General features: G+C 36.1%; 1 protein-coding gene across 1 annotated transcript in view; it reads right to left on the bottom strand.

Annotated features, from left to right (window-relative positions):
• Positions 1 to 9,188: 9,188 nt before the first annotated feature.
• PCLO (piccolo presynaptic cytomatrix protein) overlaps positions 9,189 to 14,214 on the bottom strand; it is a 382,545-nt gene continuing 377,519 nt past the window's right edge. The window contains exon 25 of the mRNA XM_057550295.1: positions 9,189 to 13,841. Coding sequence (XP_057406278.1) covers positions 13,701 to 13,841 — 141 coding nt within the window. The 3' untranslated portion in view covers positions 9,189 to 13,700. The remainder of the gene's footprint in view (positions 13,842 to 14,214) is intronic.

The following is a 14,214-nucleotide window of genomic DNA, read 5'->3' as shown; positions in this document are numbered from 1 at the left end:
GCTATCAGCACGGACACCAGAGATGGGCATGAAATGCTAAGGCTGATGCTGCAGCCACCAAGAAACCTGTGTGCAAGCACAGGTCACTATCCCCACCTCCCCTCCCGAGAGCCTGTGCAGCCCGCCACTGCCAGGGTCCCTAGATCCAGGGACAACTTCCCCAGGAGAACACACGGTGCGCCTCAGGCTGTTGCAACGTCATGCCAGCCTCTGCCGCCACAGGCTTGCCCCGCATCCGTACCCCTCCTCCCCCCAGCCTGAGTGAGCCAGAGCCCCCTAATCAGCTGCTACTTTAAACCCGTCCTGTCTGGGTGGGGAACAGATGCTTTCAGGTGACCTACATGCAGAGTCGGGGCCAAATCGAAAGCTGAACCCCAGGAGCTGTGTGAACAAAGAAGAGAAAGGGAAATCTCTCCCAGCAGCCTCAGGAGCAGCAGATTAAATCTCCACAATCAACTTGATGTACCCTGAATCTGTGGAATACCTGAATAGACAATGAATCGTCCCAAAAATGAGGTGGTGGACTTTGGAAGCAACTCTAGACTTGGGGTTTGTTTTCCGCATCTAATTTGTTCCTAGTTTTATGTTTATCTTAGTTTAGTATTTAGAGCTTATTATCATTGATAGATTTGTTTATGATTTGGTTGCGCTCTCTCTCTCTCTCTCTCTCTCTCTCTATATATATATATTTTTTTTTTATTCCTTTTTCTCTTTTTCAGAATGTGTATGTGTATGCTTCTTTGAACGATTTTGCCTGTATAGCTTTGCTTTTACCATTTGTCCTAGGGTTCTGTCTGTTCTTTTTTTTTTTATTATAGTTTTTAGCACTTGTTATAATTGGATTTGTTTATTGGTTTGGCTGCTCTTTTTTTTAATTACTTTTAAATTTTTTAATTTTAATAAATTTAAATTTTATTTTAATAACTGTATTTATTTTATTTTATCTTTTTCTTTATTTTTTCTTTCTTTTCTTCCTTTTCTTCTGAGCCGTGTGGCTGACAGGGTCTTGGTACGCTGGCTGGGTTTCAGGCCTGAGCCTCTGAGGTGGGAGAGCCAACTCCAGGACATTGGTCCCCCAGAGACCTCCTGGCCCCTTGTAATACCAATCGGCAAGAGTTCTCCCAGAGATCTCCATCTCAGTGCTAAGAACCAGATTCACTCAACGACCAGCAAGCTCCAGTGCTGGACATATCATGCCAAACAACTAGCAAGACAGTAACACAACCCCACCCATTAGCAGAGAGGCTGCCTAGAATCATAATAAGCTTACAGACATCACAGAACACACCACTGGACGAGGTCCTGCCCAGAAGAAAGACAAGATACAGCCTCATCCATCAGAACAGAGGCACCAGTCCCTTCCACCAGGAAGCCTACACAACCCACTGAACCAACCCTGGGGGCAGACATGAAAAACAACGGGAACTATGAACTTGCAGCCTGAGAAAAGGAGATCCCAAACACAGTAAGTTAAGCAAAATGAGAAGACAGAGAAATATGCACCAGATGAAGGAGAAAGGTAAAAACCCACCAGGCCAAACAAATGAAGAGGAAATAGGCAGTCTACCTGGAAAAGAATTCAGAGGAATGACAGTAAAGATGATCCAAAATCTTGGAAATAGAAAGGAGAAAGTATAAGAAACGTTTAACAAGGATCTAGAAATACTAAAGAGCAAACAAACAATGATGAACAACACAATAAATGAAATTGAAAATTCTCTAGAAGGAATCAATAGCAGAATAACTGAGGCAGAAGAGTGGATAAGTGACCTGGAAGAAAAAACTGTGGAAATAACTACCACAGAACAGAATAAAGAAAAAAAGAATGAAAAGAATTGACGGCACGCTCAGAGACCTCTTGGACAACATTAAACACACCAACATTCGAACTATAGGGGTCCCAGAAGAAGAAGTGAAAAAGAAAGGGACTGAGAAAATATTTGAAGAGATTATAGTTGGAAACTACTCTAATATGGAAAATGAAATAGTCAATAAAGGCCAGGAAGCACAGAGAGTCCATTAAAGGATAAATCCAAGGAGAATCACACTGACACATGTTAATCAAACTATCAAAAATTAAATACAAAGAAAAAATTTTAAAGCAGCAAAGGAAACACAACAAATACCATACAAGGGAATCCCCATAAGGTTAACAGTTTCTTTCAGCAGAAACTCTTCAAGCCAGAAGGGTGCGGCAGGACATATTTAAAGTGATGAAAGGGAAAAAAACCACAACCAAGATTACTCTACCCAGCAAGGATCTCATTCAGATTTAACGGAGACATTAAAACCTTTACAGACAAGTAAAAGCTAAGAGAATGCAGCACCACATAACCAGCTTTACAACAAATGCTAAAGGAACTTCTCTAGGCAGGAAACACAAGAGAAGGAAAAGACCTACAATAACAAACCCAAAACAATTAAGAAAATGGTAAAAGGAAAATACATATCAATAATTACCTTAAATGAATTGGATCAAATGCTCCAACCAAAAGACATAGACTGGCTGAAAGGACACAAAAACAAGACCCATATATATGCTGTCTACAAGAGACCCACTTCAGACCTAGAGACACATACAGACTGAAAGTGAGGGGATGGAAAAAGATATTCCATGCAAATGGAAATCAAAAGAAAGCTGGAGTAGCAATTCTCATAACAGACAAAATAAACTTTAAAATAAAGACTATTACAAGAAACAAAGAAGGACACTACATAATGATGAAGGGATCAATCCAAGAAGAAGATATAACAATTGTAAATATTTATGCACCCAACATAGGAGCACCTCAATACATAAGGCAAATGCTAACAGCCACAAAAGGGTAAATTGACAGTAACACAATCATAGTGGGGGACTTTAACACCCCACTTTCACCAATGGACAGATCATCCAAAAGGAAAATAAATAAGGAAACACAAGCTTTAAATGATACATTAAACAAGGTGGACTTAATTGATATTTATAGGACATTCCATCCAAAAACAACAGAATACACTTTCTTCTCAAGTGCTCATGGAACATCCTCCAGGATAGATCTTATCTTGGGTCACAAATCAAGCCTTGGTAAATTTAAGAAAATTGAAATCATATCAAGTATCTTCTCCTACCAGAATGCTATAAGACTAGATATCAATTACAAGAAAAAAAACTGTAAAAACTACAAACACATGAAGGCTAAACAATACACTCCTAAATAACCAAGAGATCACTGAAGAAATGAAAGAGGAAATTAAAAAATACCTAGAAACAACTGACAATGAAAACATGATGAGCCAAAATCTAAGGAATGCAGCAAAAGCAGTTCTAAGAGGGAAGTTTATAGCAATACAATACTACCTCAAGAAAAAAGAAAAATCTCAAATAAACGACCTAACCTTACATCTAAAGCAATTAAAGAAAGAATAATAAAAAAAAACCCAAAGTTAGCAGAAGGAAAGAAATCATAAAGATGAAATCAGAAATAAATGAAAAAGAAATGAAGGAATCCATAGCAAAGGTAAATAAAACTAAAAGCTGGTTCTTTGAGAAGATAAACAAAATTGATAGACCATTAGCCAGACTCATCATGAAAAAAAGGGAGAAGACTCAAAACAACAGAATTAGAAATGAAAAAGGAGAAGTAACTGACACTGCAGAAATACAAAGGATTATGAAAGATTACTACAAGCAACTATTTGCCAATAAAATGGACAACCTGGAAGAAATGGACAAATTCTTAGAAAAGCACAACCTTCCAAGACTGAACCAGGAAGAAATAGAAAATATAAACAGACCAATCACAAGGACTGAAATTGAGACTGTGATTAAAAATCTTCCAACAAACAAAAGTCCAGGACCAGATGGCTTCACAGGCGAATTCTATCAAACATTTAGAGAAGAGCTAACACCTATCCTTCTCAAAATCTTCCAAAATATAGCAGAAGGTGGAATACTCCCAAACTCATTTTACATGGCCACCATCACCCTGATACCAAAACCAGACAAAGATGTCACAAAAAAAGAAAGCTACAGGCCAATATCACTGATGAACAAAGATGCAAAAATCCTCAACAAAATACTATCAAACAGAATCCAACGGCACATTAAAAGGATCATACACCATGATCAAGTGGGGTTTATCCCAGGAATGCAAGGATTCTTCAATATACACAAATCAATCAATGTGATACACCATATTAACCAACTGAAGGATAAAAACCATATGATCATCTCAATAGATGCAATTAAAGCTTTTGACAAAATTCAACACCCATTTATGATAAAAACCCTCCAGAAAGTAGGTATAGAGGGAAATTACCTCAACATAATAAAGGCCATATATGACAAACCACCAGCCAACAATGTTCTCAGTGGTGAAAAACTAAAACCATTTCCTCTAAGATCAGGAACATGACAAGGTTGCCAACTCTCACCACTATTATTCAACATAGTTTTGGAAGTTTTAACCACAGCAATCCAAGAAGGAAAAGAAATAAAAGGAATCCAAATCAGAAAAGAAGAAGTAAAGCTGTCACTGTTTGCAGATGACGTGATACTATACATAGAGAATCTTAAAGATGCTACCAGAAAACTACTAGAGCTAATCAATGAATCTGGTAAAGTAGCAGGATACAAAATTAATGCACAGAAATCTCTTGCATTCCTATACACTAATGATGAAAAATCTGAAAGAGAAGTTAAAGAAACTCTTCCATTTAGCATTGCAACAAAAAAATAAAATACCTAGGAATAAACCTACCTAAGGAGACAAAAGACCTGTATGCAGAAAACTATAAGACACTGATGAAAGAAATTAAAGATGATACAAAGAAATGGAGAGATATACCATGTTCTTGGATTGGAAGAATCAGCATTGTGAAAATAACTATACTACCCAAAGCAATCTACAGATTCAATGCAATCCCTATCAAACTACCAATGGCATTTTACACAGAACTAGAACAAAAAATTTCACAATTTGTATGGAAACACAAAAGATGCCAAATAGCCAAAAAAATGTTGAGAAAGAAAAACGGAGCTGGAGGAATCAGGCTCCCGGACTTCAGACTCTAATACAAAGCTACAGTAATCAAAACAGTATGGTACTGGCACAAAAACAGAAATATAGATCAGTGGAACAGAATAGAAAGCTTAGAGATAAACCCACGCACATATGATCACCTTATCTTTGATAAAGGAGGCAAGAAAATGCAATGGAGAAAAGACAGCCTCTTCAATAAGTGGTGCTGGGAAAACTGGACAGATACGTATAAAAGAATGAAATTAGACCACTCCCTAACTCCATACACAAAAAGACACTCGAAATGGTTTGAAGACCTAAATGTAAGGCCAGAGACTGTAAAACTCTTAGAGGAAAACATAGAAGACTCTGTGACATCAATCACAGCAAGATCCTTTTTGACCCACCTCCTAGAGAAATTGAAATAAAAACAAAAATAAACAAATGTGACCTAAGGAAACTTAAAAGCATTTGCACAGCAAAGGAAACCATAAACAAGACCAAAAGACAACCCTCAGAATGGGAGAATATATTTGCAAATGAAGCAACGGACAAAGGATTAATCCCCAAAATTTACAAGCAGCTCATGCAGCTCAATATCAAAAAAACAAACAACCCAAACCAAAAATGGGCAGAAGACCTAAACAGACATTTCTCCAAAGAAGATATACAGATTGCCAACAAACACATGAAAGAATGCTCAACATCATTAATCATTAGCACAATGCAAATCAAAACTACAATGAGATATCACCTCAAACCAGTCAGAATGGCCATCATCAAAAATCTACAAACAATAAATGCCAGAGAGGGTGTGGAGTAAAGGGAACGCTCCTACAGTGCTGGTGGGAATGTAAATTGATATAGCCACTATGGAGAACGGTATGGAGGTTCCCTAAAAAACTAAAAATAGAACTACCATATGACCCAGCAATCCCACTAATGGGCATATACCCTGAGAAAACCATAATTCAGAAAGAGTCATGTACCAAAATGTTCATTGCAGCTCTATTTACAAAGCCAGGACATGGAAGCAACCTAAGTGTCCATCAACAGATGAACGGATAAAGAAGATGTGGCACATATATACAATGGAATATTACTCAGCCATAAAAAGAAACGAAATTGAGTTTTTTGTAGTGAGGTGGATGGACCTAGAGTCTGTCATACAGAGTGGAGTAAGTCAGAAAGAGAAAAACAAATACTGTATGCTAACACATATATATGAACTCTTAAAAAAAAAGTGTCATGAAGAACCTAGGGGCAGGATGGGAATAAAGACGCAGACCTACTAGAGAAGGGACTTGAGGACATGGGGAGGGGAAAGGGTAAACTGGGACGCAGTGAGAGAGTGGCATGTACATATATACACTACCAAATGTAAAACCGATAGCTAGTGGGAAGAAGCCGCATAGCACAGGGAGATCAGCTCGGTGCTTTGTGACCACCTAGAGGGGTGGGATAGGGAGGGTGGGAGGGAAGGAGCCGCAAGAAGGAAGAGATATCAGGATATATGTATATGTATAGCTGATTCACGTTGTTATAAAGCAGAAACTAACACACCACTGTAAAGCAATTATACTCCAATAAAGATGTTAAAAAAAAAAAAGACAACCCTCAGAATGGGAGAAAATATTTGCAAACGAAGCAACTGACAAAGGATTAATCTCCAAAATTTACAAGCAGCTCATGCAGCTTAATATCAAAAAAACAAACAACCCAATCCAAAAGTGGGCAGAAGACCTAAATAGACATTTCTCCAAAGAAGATATACAGATTGCCAACAAACACATGAAAGGATGCTCAACATCACTAATCATTAGAGAAATGCAAATCAAAATTATGAGGTATCACTTCACACCAGTCAGAACAGCCATCATCAAAAAATCTACAAACAATAAATGCCAGAGAGGGTGTGGAGTAAAGGGAACGCTCCTACACTGCTGGTGGGAATGTAAATTGATACAGCCACATGGAGAACAGTATGGAGGTTCCTTAAAAAACTAAAAATAGAACTACCATACGACTCAGCAATCCCACTACTGGTCATATACCCTAAGAAAACCATAACTCAAAAAGAGTCATGTACCACAGTGTTCATTGCAGCTCTATTTACAATAGCCAGGACATGGAAGCAACCTAAATGTCCATCGACAGATGAATGGATGAAGAAGATGTGGCACATATATACAATGGAATATTACTCAGCCATAAAAAGAAATGAAATTGAGATATTTGTAGTGAGGTGGAAGGACCTAGAGTCTGTCATATAGAGTGAAGTAAGTCAGAAAGAGAAAAACAAATACCGTATGCTAACACATATATATGGAATCTAAAAAAAAAAAAAAAAGGTTCTGCAGAACCTAGGGGCAGGACGGGAATAAAGACACAGACGTAGAGAATGGACTTGAGGACACAGGGAGGGGGAAGGGTAAGCTGGGACGAAGTGAGAGAGTGACATGAATATATATACACTACCAAATGTAAAATAGATAGCTAGTGGGAAGCAGTCGCATAGCCTAGGCAGATCAGCTCCGTGCTTTGTGACCACCTAGAGGGGTGGGTTAGGGAGGGTGGGAGGGAAACGCAAGAGAGGGGAGATATCGGGATATATGTATATGTATGGCTGATTCACTTTGTTATAAAGCAGAAACTAACACTCTATTGTAAAGCAATTATACTCTAATAAAGATGTTAAGAAAATTAAAAAAAAACCCACAGAGGCGTTAAAAACAAAGAACAAACCAAACCAATCCACCAGCGAACGAACCAACCAACCAACCAAAACAAAAAACTTTAGATTTCTCCATCCTACCTGTGGTGAGCAGTTTTCTGTATCAGCTTGGCTAGGCTGTAGCACCCAGTTATTCATCCAAACACGACTGGAGGCATTGCTGTGTTGGCATTTTGTAGAGATATTTAACATCTCTAAACAGCTGACTTTAAGTAAGTTGATTACCCTCAATAATCTGCGTGGGTGTGGCTGATCTCATCAGCTGAAAGTCCTAAAAACCTTTCAAAAGCTTAGGCTCCAAAATGAAGAAATTCTACCTGTGGACTGCAGGGTCCACTTTTGTCCAAGAGTTTTCAGTCTACCCTTGATACAATCCAAAGGTCTAAAAAGAATTAAATATTTGTTGAATCCATTAAAAAAAAACTGGTTCTGTCCCCATCATTCCACTCAAAACAGGCTACACATGTTCTAATTAACCTTATTCTGCCAAACAGCTTTTTCAAGTGGCTACCCAACTGACCCGTGCTTAGAAAGTTCATGCTTTTTTGCAGCTTTGCTTTATCTCCTCTGTTAGATATGAAGTGTCCATTCCTGTGCGAGTCGGCTGGTCTCACTATTTTGTTCAGTTGTTCAATTTATAGATATAAATAGATGTTGGATTTTATCAAATGTTTTCCTCCATCTTATGATTTTTATACTTTAATATATTAATGTACTGGATTTCATTAATTCATTTTCCAATATTGAAATAATCTTGTGTAACTGGGATAATTCAACATGGCCGTGAGTCTACCACTTTTATACACTGTTAGATTGGGTTTGTTAAATTTTGGCTTTTGGTATTGGCATCTATGTTACACTTGATCTTAGCAAAACATTGAGAAGGGATAGCACATTAGATAAAAGTTGATCAATCAGTTCAATGCATTCCTAAATTTAATTATTTTACAGAGATAAATAGAAAGAAAAATAAAAGTAAAAATTCAAGTTAAGTAGATTTCCCATACTGTTTTAAGGTTAAAGAAATGATATATAACATGCTTGCCACAGAGAGAAAGTTATCGAATAAACTAAGATACATGTAAGTCCACTCAAAGATGTACCCCCTGGCCCAAGAGGGTAAATTTGAGGATTAATAAGAGTAACAACTTCAATGTATTAAAATGTATCAAATATGTTAAAGTTCAATTTCTTGATCTGGGTGGTGGTTATAAGAATGTCTGATATAATAATTTATTAAGCTATACATTTGTTTAATTCTGTTTCTGTAACCGTGCTGTTGAAAACATACTTTTTAAACTGGGTGAGTGAATGTATCCATCATATAATTTTCAGAGAAAATGTTCCAGAAAGTTCCATGTCTATATTAAGTATCAATCTATCAAGTTGATAAACACAAGAAGTCGAAGTTGATATTTTCAATATTTATTAGTAAGGCTGAGGCCACAGCCTTTATACAGCACAATTTGCATAAGTTATCAAGATACTTCTTGTATACAATCACAAAACCAAGACACATTTTTACATAGAGTAAAACTCAAGACAGATTTACAAGCATTTTTTATACAAATCTCATGTATTTCAGCTCAATTTATACAACCTTTAGCCCAAGAATTTTTATTTGTTCATTAGATATTCCAGAGAGATTTGGGTAGAACAGAAAAAAAGGACACATTAGCAAATCACCAACACAGCATGCAACATATAGTTAGAAACAAGACATATCTCCAAGTACTCTATTTTTTATCTTGAAATGAATTTTATTAGGTTTTTATTTTTTCAGACAAGAAATTTATTTCCTTTAACATCAGATGTGTTTTTGTTAGGATATCAGCACACACATTAATTGGTAGTGGGAGCACCTGAGCACATCACCAACAAATATACAGACACAATCAAACAAGAATCATATTCACATGCTGAATGCCACAAGGATTTAATATTTCAACTTCGTCTAGGTTACCAAATGTATAGTTATGTACAGGGCAACGAATTAAGAAAATGCTGTCAATCTACGTATCAGATAAGGAATCATTTGATTAAATGTTTTTGATTTAAAGGGTATATCTTTAATAATAACAACAACATGGAACATACAGAAAACATCAATGTGTCATATTCAATGAGAATATGTTTCACTCATTCATTCTTGTGTTACATCAAAGGCAAGTTATTATTAAAGAGACAGCTCATAATTATTCATTGAGCTTTCTTTTACTTCCAGCTCCAAGCTCAAAAAGAGGGAAAATCACTCTGTCACACATAGAGTTATAAACACATATATAGCTGTAGTTGGCTGCTTTTGGAATATTAGACATTGCAGCAATGAAAATAAGTTTTTAAAAATATCGTTAGTTATGATTTAAATAATAAAGTAAAAAAATACTATAAACATCTTTATGATATATTAATGAAATGAAACGCTGAGCAAATCATTTCTAATAAATTGGGCACAATATAGTATATTATTTCATTTTATTTCACATCACCACCAACCTAGTTCACTACCTTTATCACCACGATCATCACAACCGTTCCTATAATAAGAATCAATATCAGCTGGTTACCAGCTATAATATTCCCACAATATGACTATCTTAATGTGTGTGATCCACAAAATTAAATCCACTGATATGCTGAAAATACGCATCTACTAGTGTGATTAATTACAATATGGGCAACATTAAGGAGCAAAGACAATCACTACCCCTTAGTCTTGGATACTCTTCCTTTAAACTGAAGTGATAAAGAGTTCAGAGTCACCAAAAATCTCCTTAACCTTAAGTAAAACAGGGAAACACCAACTTCTTGCTCTTAGTGTTGTCTGTGTCTGTCACGACCATTCTAGATATCCCTGTCTTTTGTAAAAATTCACTCTGTGCTTTTGCTTCACAGCTAAAGGTTTCTTGAGGACCGAATTTTAAACCAAGAAGCAACTTCCGTCTCTGATGACTCAATGAAGTTGTGGGGAAAATTAAGATGCTTTTCAAGGTATAAGTGCTATAGTCAGACAAATCACGTGTTATTTAGAGATTACAAACTGTCTCTATTAGGATAAAAAAAGCTAATTCTGGTAAGATAAATGAAATAAAAAGTGGAAAATCATGTGCTGTGATATATACAAAAAGTAAAAAGTAAAAAAACACCAGGAGCCCTATTTGCAATTAAAAAAGAAATAGTTTTGTTGTAAGAAGGGTAATCAATATCTTTCAGAAGAAATGCATTTGTAGAAGGATCAGTGTTGCATAGAATAATTCCAGTACAACCTAGGTGTTTGGTCAGCTGCAAACTTGGCACACTTATGCTCTCTGAAGGGGGATGCTGGTGCACAAAAAGAAGTCACTTAACTCTCTGAATTGGCCTGGCCCCATCACCAGTTGCTGGAACAGAGGGGCACCTGTAATGGAAAGACTCCTACTTTTTCAGGTCAAATAGTACCAAGGTATGACCTTTGTTTTGGTGGCACCTCCTTTTGTGTATCCTAAAAGAAACTGCAACTGGAATGAAGTAAACTAACTGGTCATAAACCTCTCATGCACACTTCTGGATGTAAGTGACTGCAGAAGAGGACCCACAGGAGCCAGAGTTTCCTTTTAAGGACAAACAGCAGAGCCTTTTTATGTCAGAAAGAGATCTTCCTGAACCCTTCCCTTCCCCAGTTATGAGTGATGATTATAAGCTTCCTAAAGTGCTAAATTCTGCTGGAAATATCCATGGCAACCATCAGCAGATCTAGTTGTCTCTAAAAATAAAATCCTAGCAATATCAAATCCTTAGCGATCCCCTGGCTGCACGTTCATTTTACAGCAATATCAATGATAAATGACATTGCATTTTCGGGGGAGAGGGTCTTAAAAAATAGAGGGAAGAAAAGTGACTTGTCTTTCTTAGATTGGAAAGGAGTGAATTTGTATTTCTTTATGAATATAATAAAGATATATAACCTGGTATTTATTAGAAATTACTTTTTAATGTCTTAAATTTAATCAATTCCTCTCAGATTTCAAGTATGTTTTTCTTTGAAAATGAGAAGATTCAATATCTGAGCAATATATTTGGAGATGATTTCTCTAATCCCACTAAAACCTCACCTTTGAATAAAGAATCGGCTCTTAAACTCAGAATTCACAGAGAAGCAATTTAATTAATTTATTTTTGTGGATACGGGAATAGGGTAAGATCGGCATAATTTATTTAATTTATGATAACCCGATTTGCAAATCAGTTTCATTGAATCTTCTCCCTTTTTTAGGTTAAACGAAAGTTTATATTTTAAAGAAAAAATTAGTTTTGGAGCCAATATACTGCTTTCATCCATGTCAGTGCTTGCTATTGGTTTGGAAGATGCTTTTTCACATATAAAAGTTGGGAAATAAAAAACTGCATAATACTTATTCCTCACTTATGTGTATAAAAGTATATTTGGAAATGTGCTTTCATCTTCTCTCATAGATCACTTAGTTTGATCATCCCAACATCCCATTAGGAAGGCTAGGAATATATAATTATATTTTCCCACAAATAAGAAAACCGAGGAAAATTGAGTTTAAGTGACATGTGCAAGGTGACACAGTTAGTCAGTGGCAGAACCAAGACCAGAAGCCAGGCTTTTAATCCTAGCCGAGTGCGTCTCCTGTAAGTCCACGTTACCTCCTTTGTTCACGTTGTTGGTTGATGGGGAAGAGGATGCTTCATTTTAATGACTTAGACGTTGGTCCTTTTAATCCATATTATTAAAATAGCTCAAAGGATATTTTCACCTTAATATAATGTTGATTTTTCACATATTTTCCCAACATTGATGAACTTGATCACTGTGATACTGTCACTAAAGTAGGAAAATAGAGCACTAAAGAGAAGTTGAATTTAGGGTCAGGGTTTTCATTTTACAACAAGTTAATGTATTAAGGGGAAAAAAAGACCATTGTGGAAGAGCAGGAAATGACACCAATTTAATCAATGTCACAGATTAATACGATTTGTTTGCCAGAGGAAGAATTTTCTCTCTGTCCGTATATCATTCAAGAGAAAGAAAATATATGGGATAATACATTTATTTGCAATTCCACAAAGAACAAGTTATCATGCTTCCTAGAACATACCAATTTAATCTAGGTCCTTTGCTATGTAGACTGAAAATGTCTTGGATTAAGGGTAAATTATGGAGTTTTTGATGTTTCATCCAATAGTTTGTGGGGCAATATTCTTTTTTGTTAGCCAGTCATGGCTTTATTTCTAGATAAATGTAATTTCATTTCTACTTAGTATTGTCTTAACTATACTTTATTTCAAGTTTTACTAATGTGCTTTTACAACATGAATTCTAAAACTGGTGGTGTTCATCCTTGTAACATTTAGACACAGAGAAAACCTGTACAATATGATCTAAAAGCTATAATTTCTACATCCCTGGTTCCCTTTTCCCTGTAAACACAAGCTCCTTACTTCTAGTCTGGACACATATTGTAGGTGTATCCTATGTCAGAATCTCAAAACAGTTAGTTGTCTGAGAAGATAAGATGAAGAAGAGACTTTTGAAAACCGAGATTTGTTCCATTAGTTTTTTCCTTTCAACCAAGTTCTTTTGCATAAAGGATTACTTTTGCCTGCGTTAGAAAACATATTAATCTTTGAGTCTCAGCCTTTAGATAGCTGTAGCTCAACTCTACTCAAAAATTTCTGCATTAAGTAAACAAAATTTCTCTCACTGTTTTTCTTGACAGCCACAAGAAATCCAAGGTCTCAGAACTTTTTTTCTTGTCTTCAATATATGAACTTTTCCATTTGACTTTTTTTTCTATGTTCCACAACAATACATTTGCAAGCCTTTGAGTATGTTTTTGCCTTTTGTTCCTCTTCTCATGGTTACCCCTGAAAACATAGCTTAGAACAATTGTATTCGACTATAGTCTTGATTTAAGACTGTTTAAAGCACTTTCTATACCCTGAGCAGACACATTTCTTCAGTGGGTTTGAGTAGGACTGACCAAAAGTTTGTGCCAGTTGACTATTCTTTTTCTGAGATCCACTTTGTCAAGCCAGATACAGGCTTCGCCAATCAAGGTCTTTTTCATAAACTTCCCTCCATTGGAAAAAAGTAAAATCTAGAAAAAATAGCCAAAATTATATATATTTGTGTGTATATTTTCAACCTCTTTTATGGACATTTGCTCATCAAAGAAGTAACAGAGACAAGAAAGGGTGAGGGTGAGAGAAGTAGCAGGCATACTTGTAGGATAACTAATAACTAACATGTCCTCAAAAGATTTGCATAATATTAATTAATTTACCTCAACATTTCCCAAAGGCAAAGACATATCCTGAAGCACAGGGGAATTCTAGATAATATTAGCTAGCTGGATAAACCTAGCTAATTCTGACTAGGTTTGTGATTAAACTGATTGAAAGTTTCAAAAAAGAAATTTGCTAGGTGCATGTTTTATTACTTAATGAAATATTAACTCAAATACAGAATTA

Source organism: Balaenoptera acutorostrata, chromosome 7 (genome assembly GCF_949987535.1).
Source record: "Balaenoptera acutorostrata chromosome 7, mBalAcu1.1, whole genome shotgun sequence".
Lineage (NCBI taxonomy): Eukaryota > Metazoa > Chordata > Mammalia > Artiodactyla > Balaenopteridae > Balaenoptera > Balaenoptera acutorostrata.
This window is presented reverse-complemented; position numbering and strand designations above follow the sequence as displayed.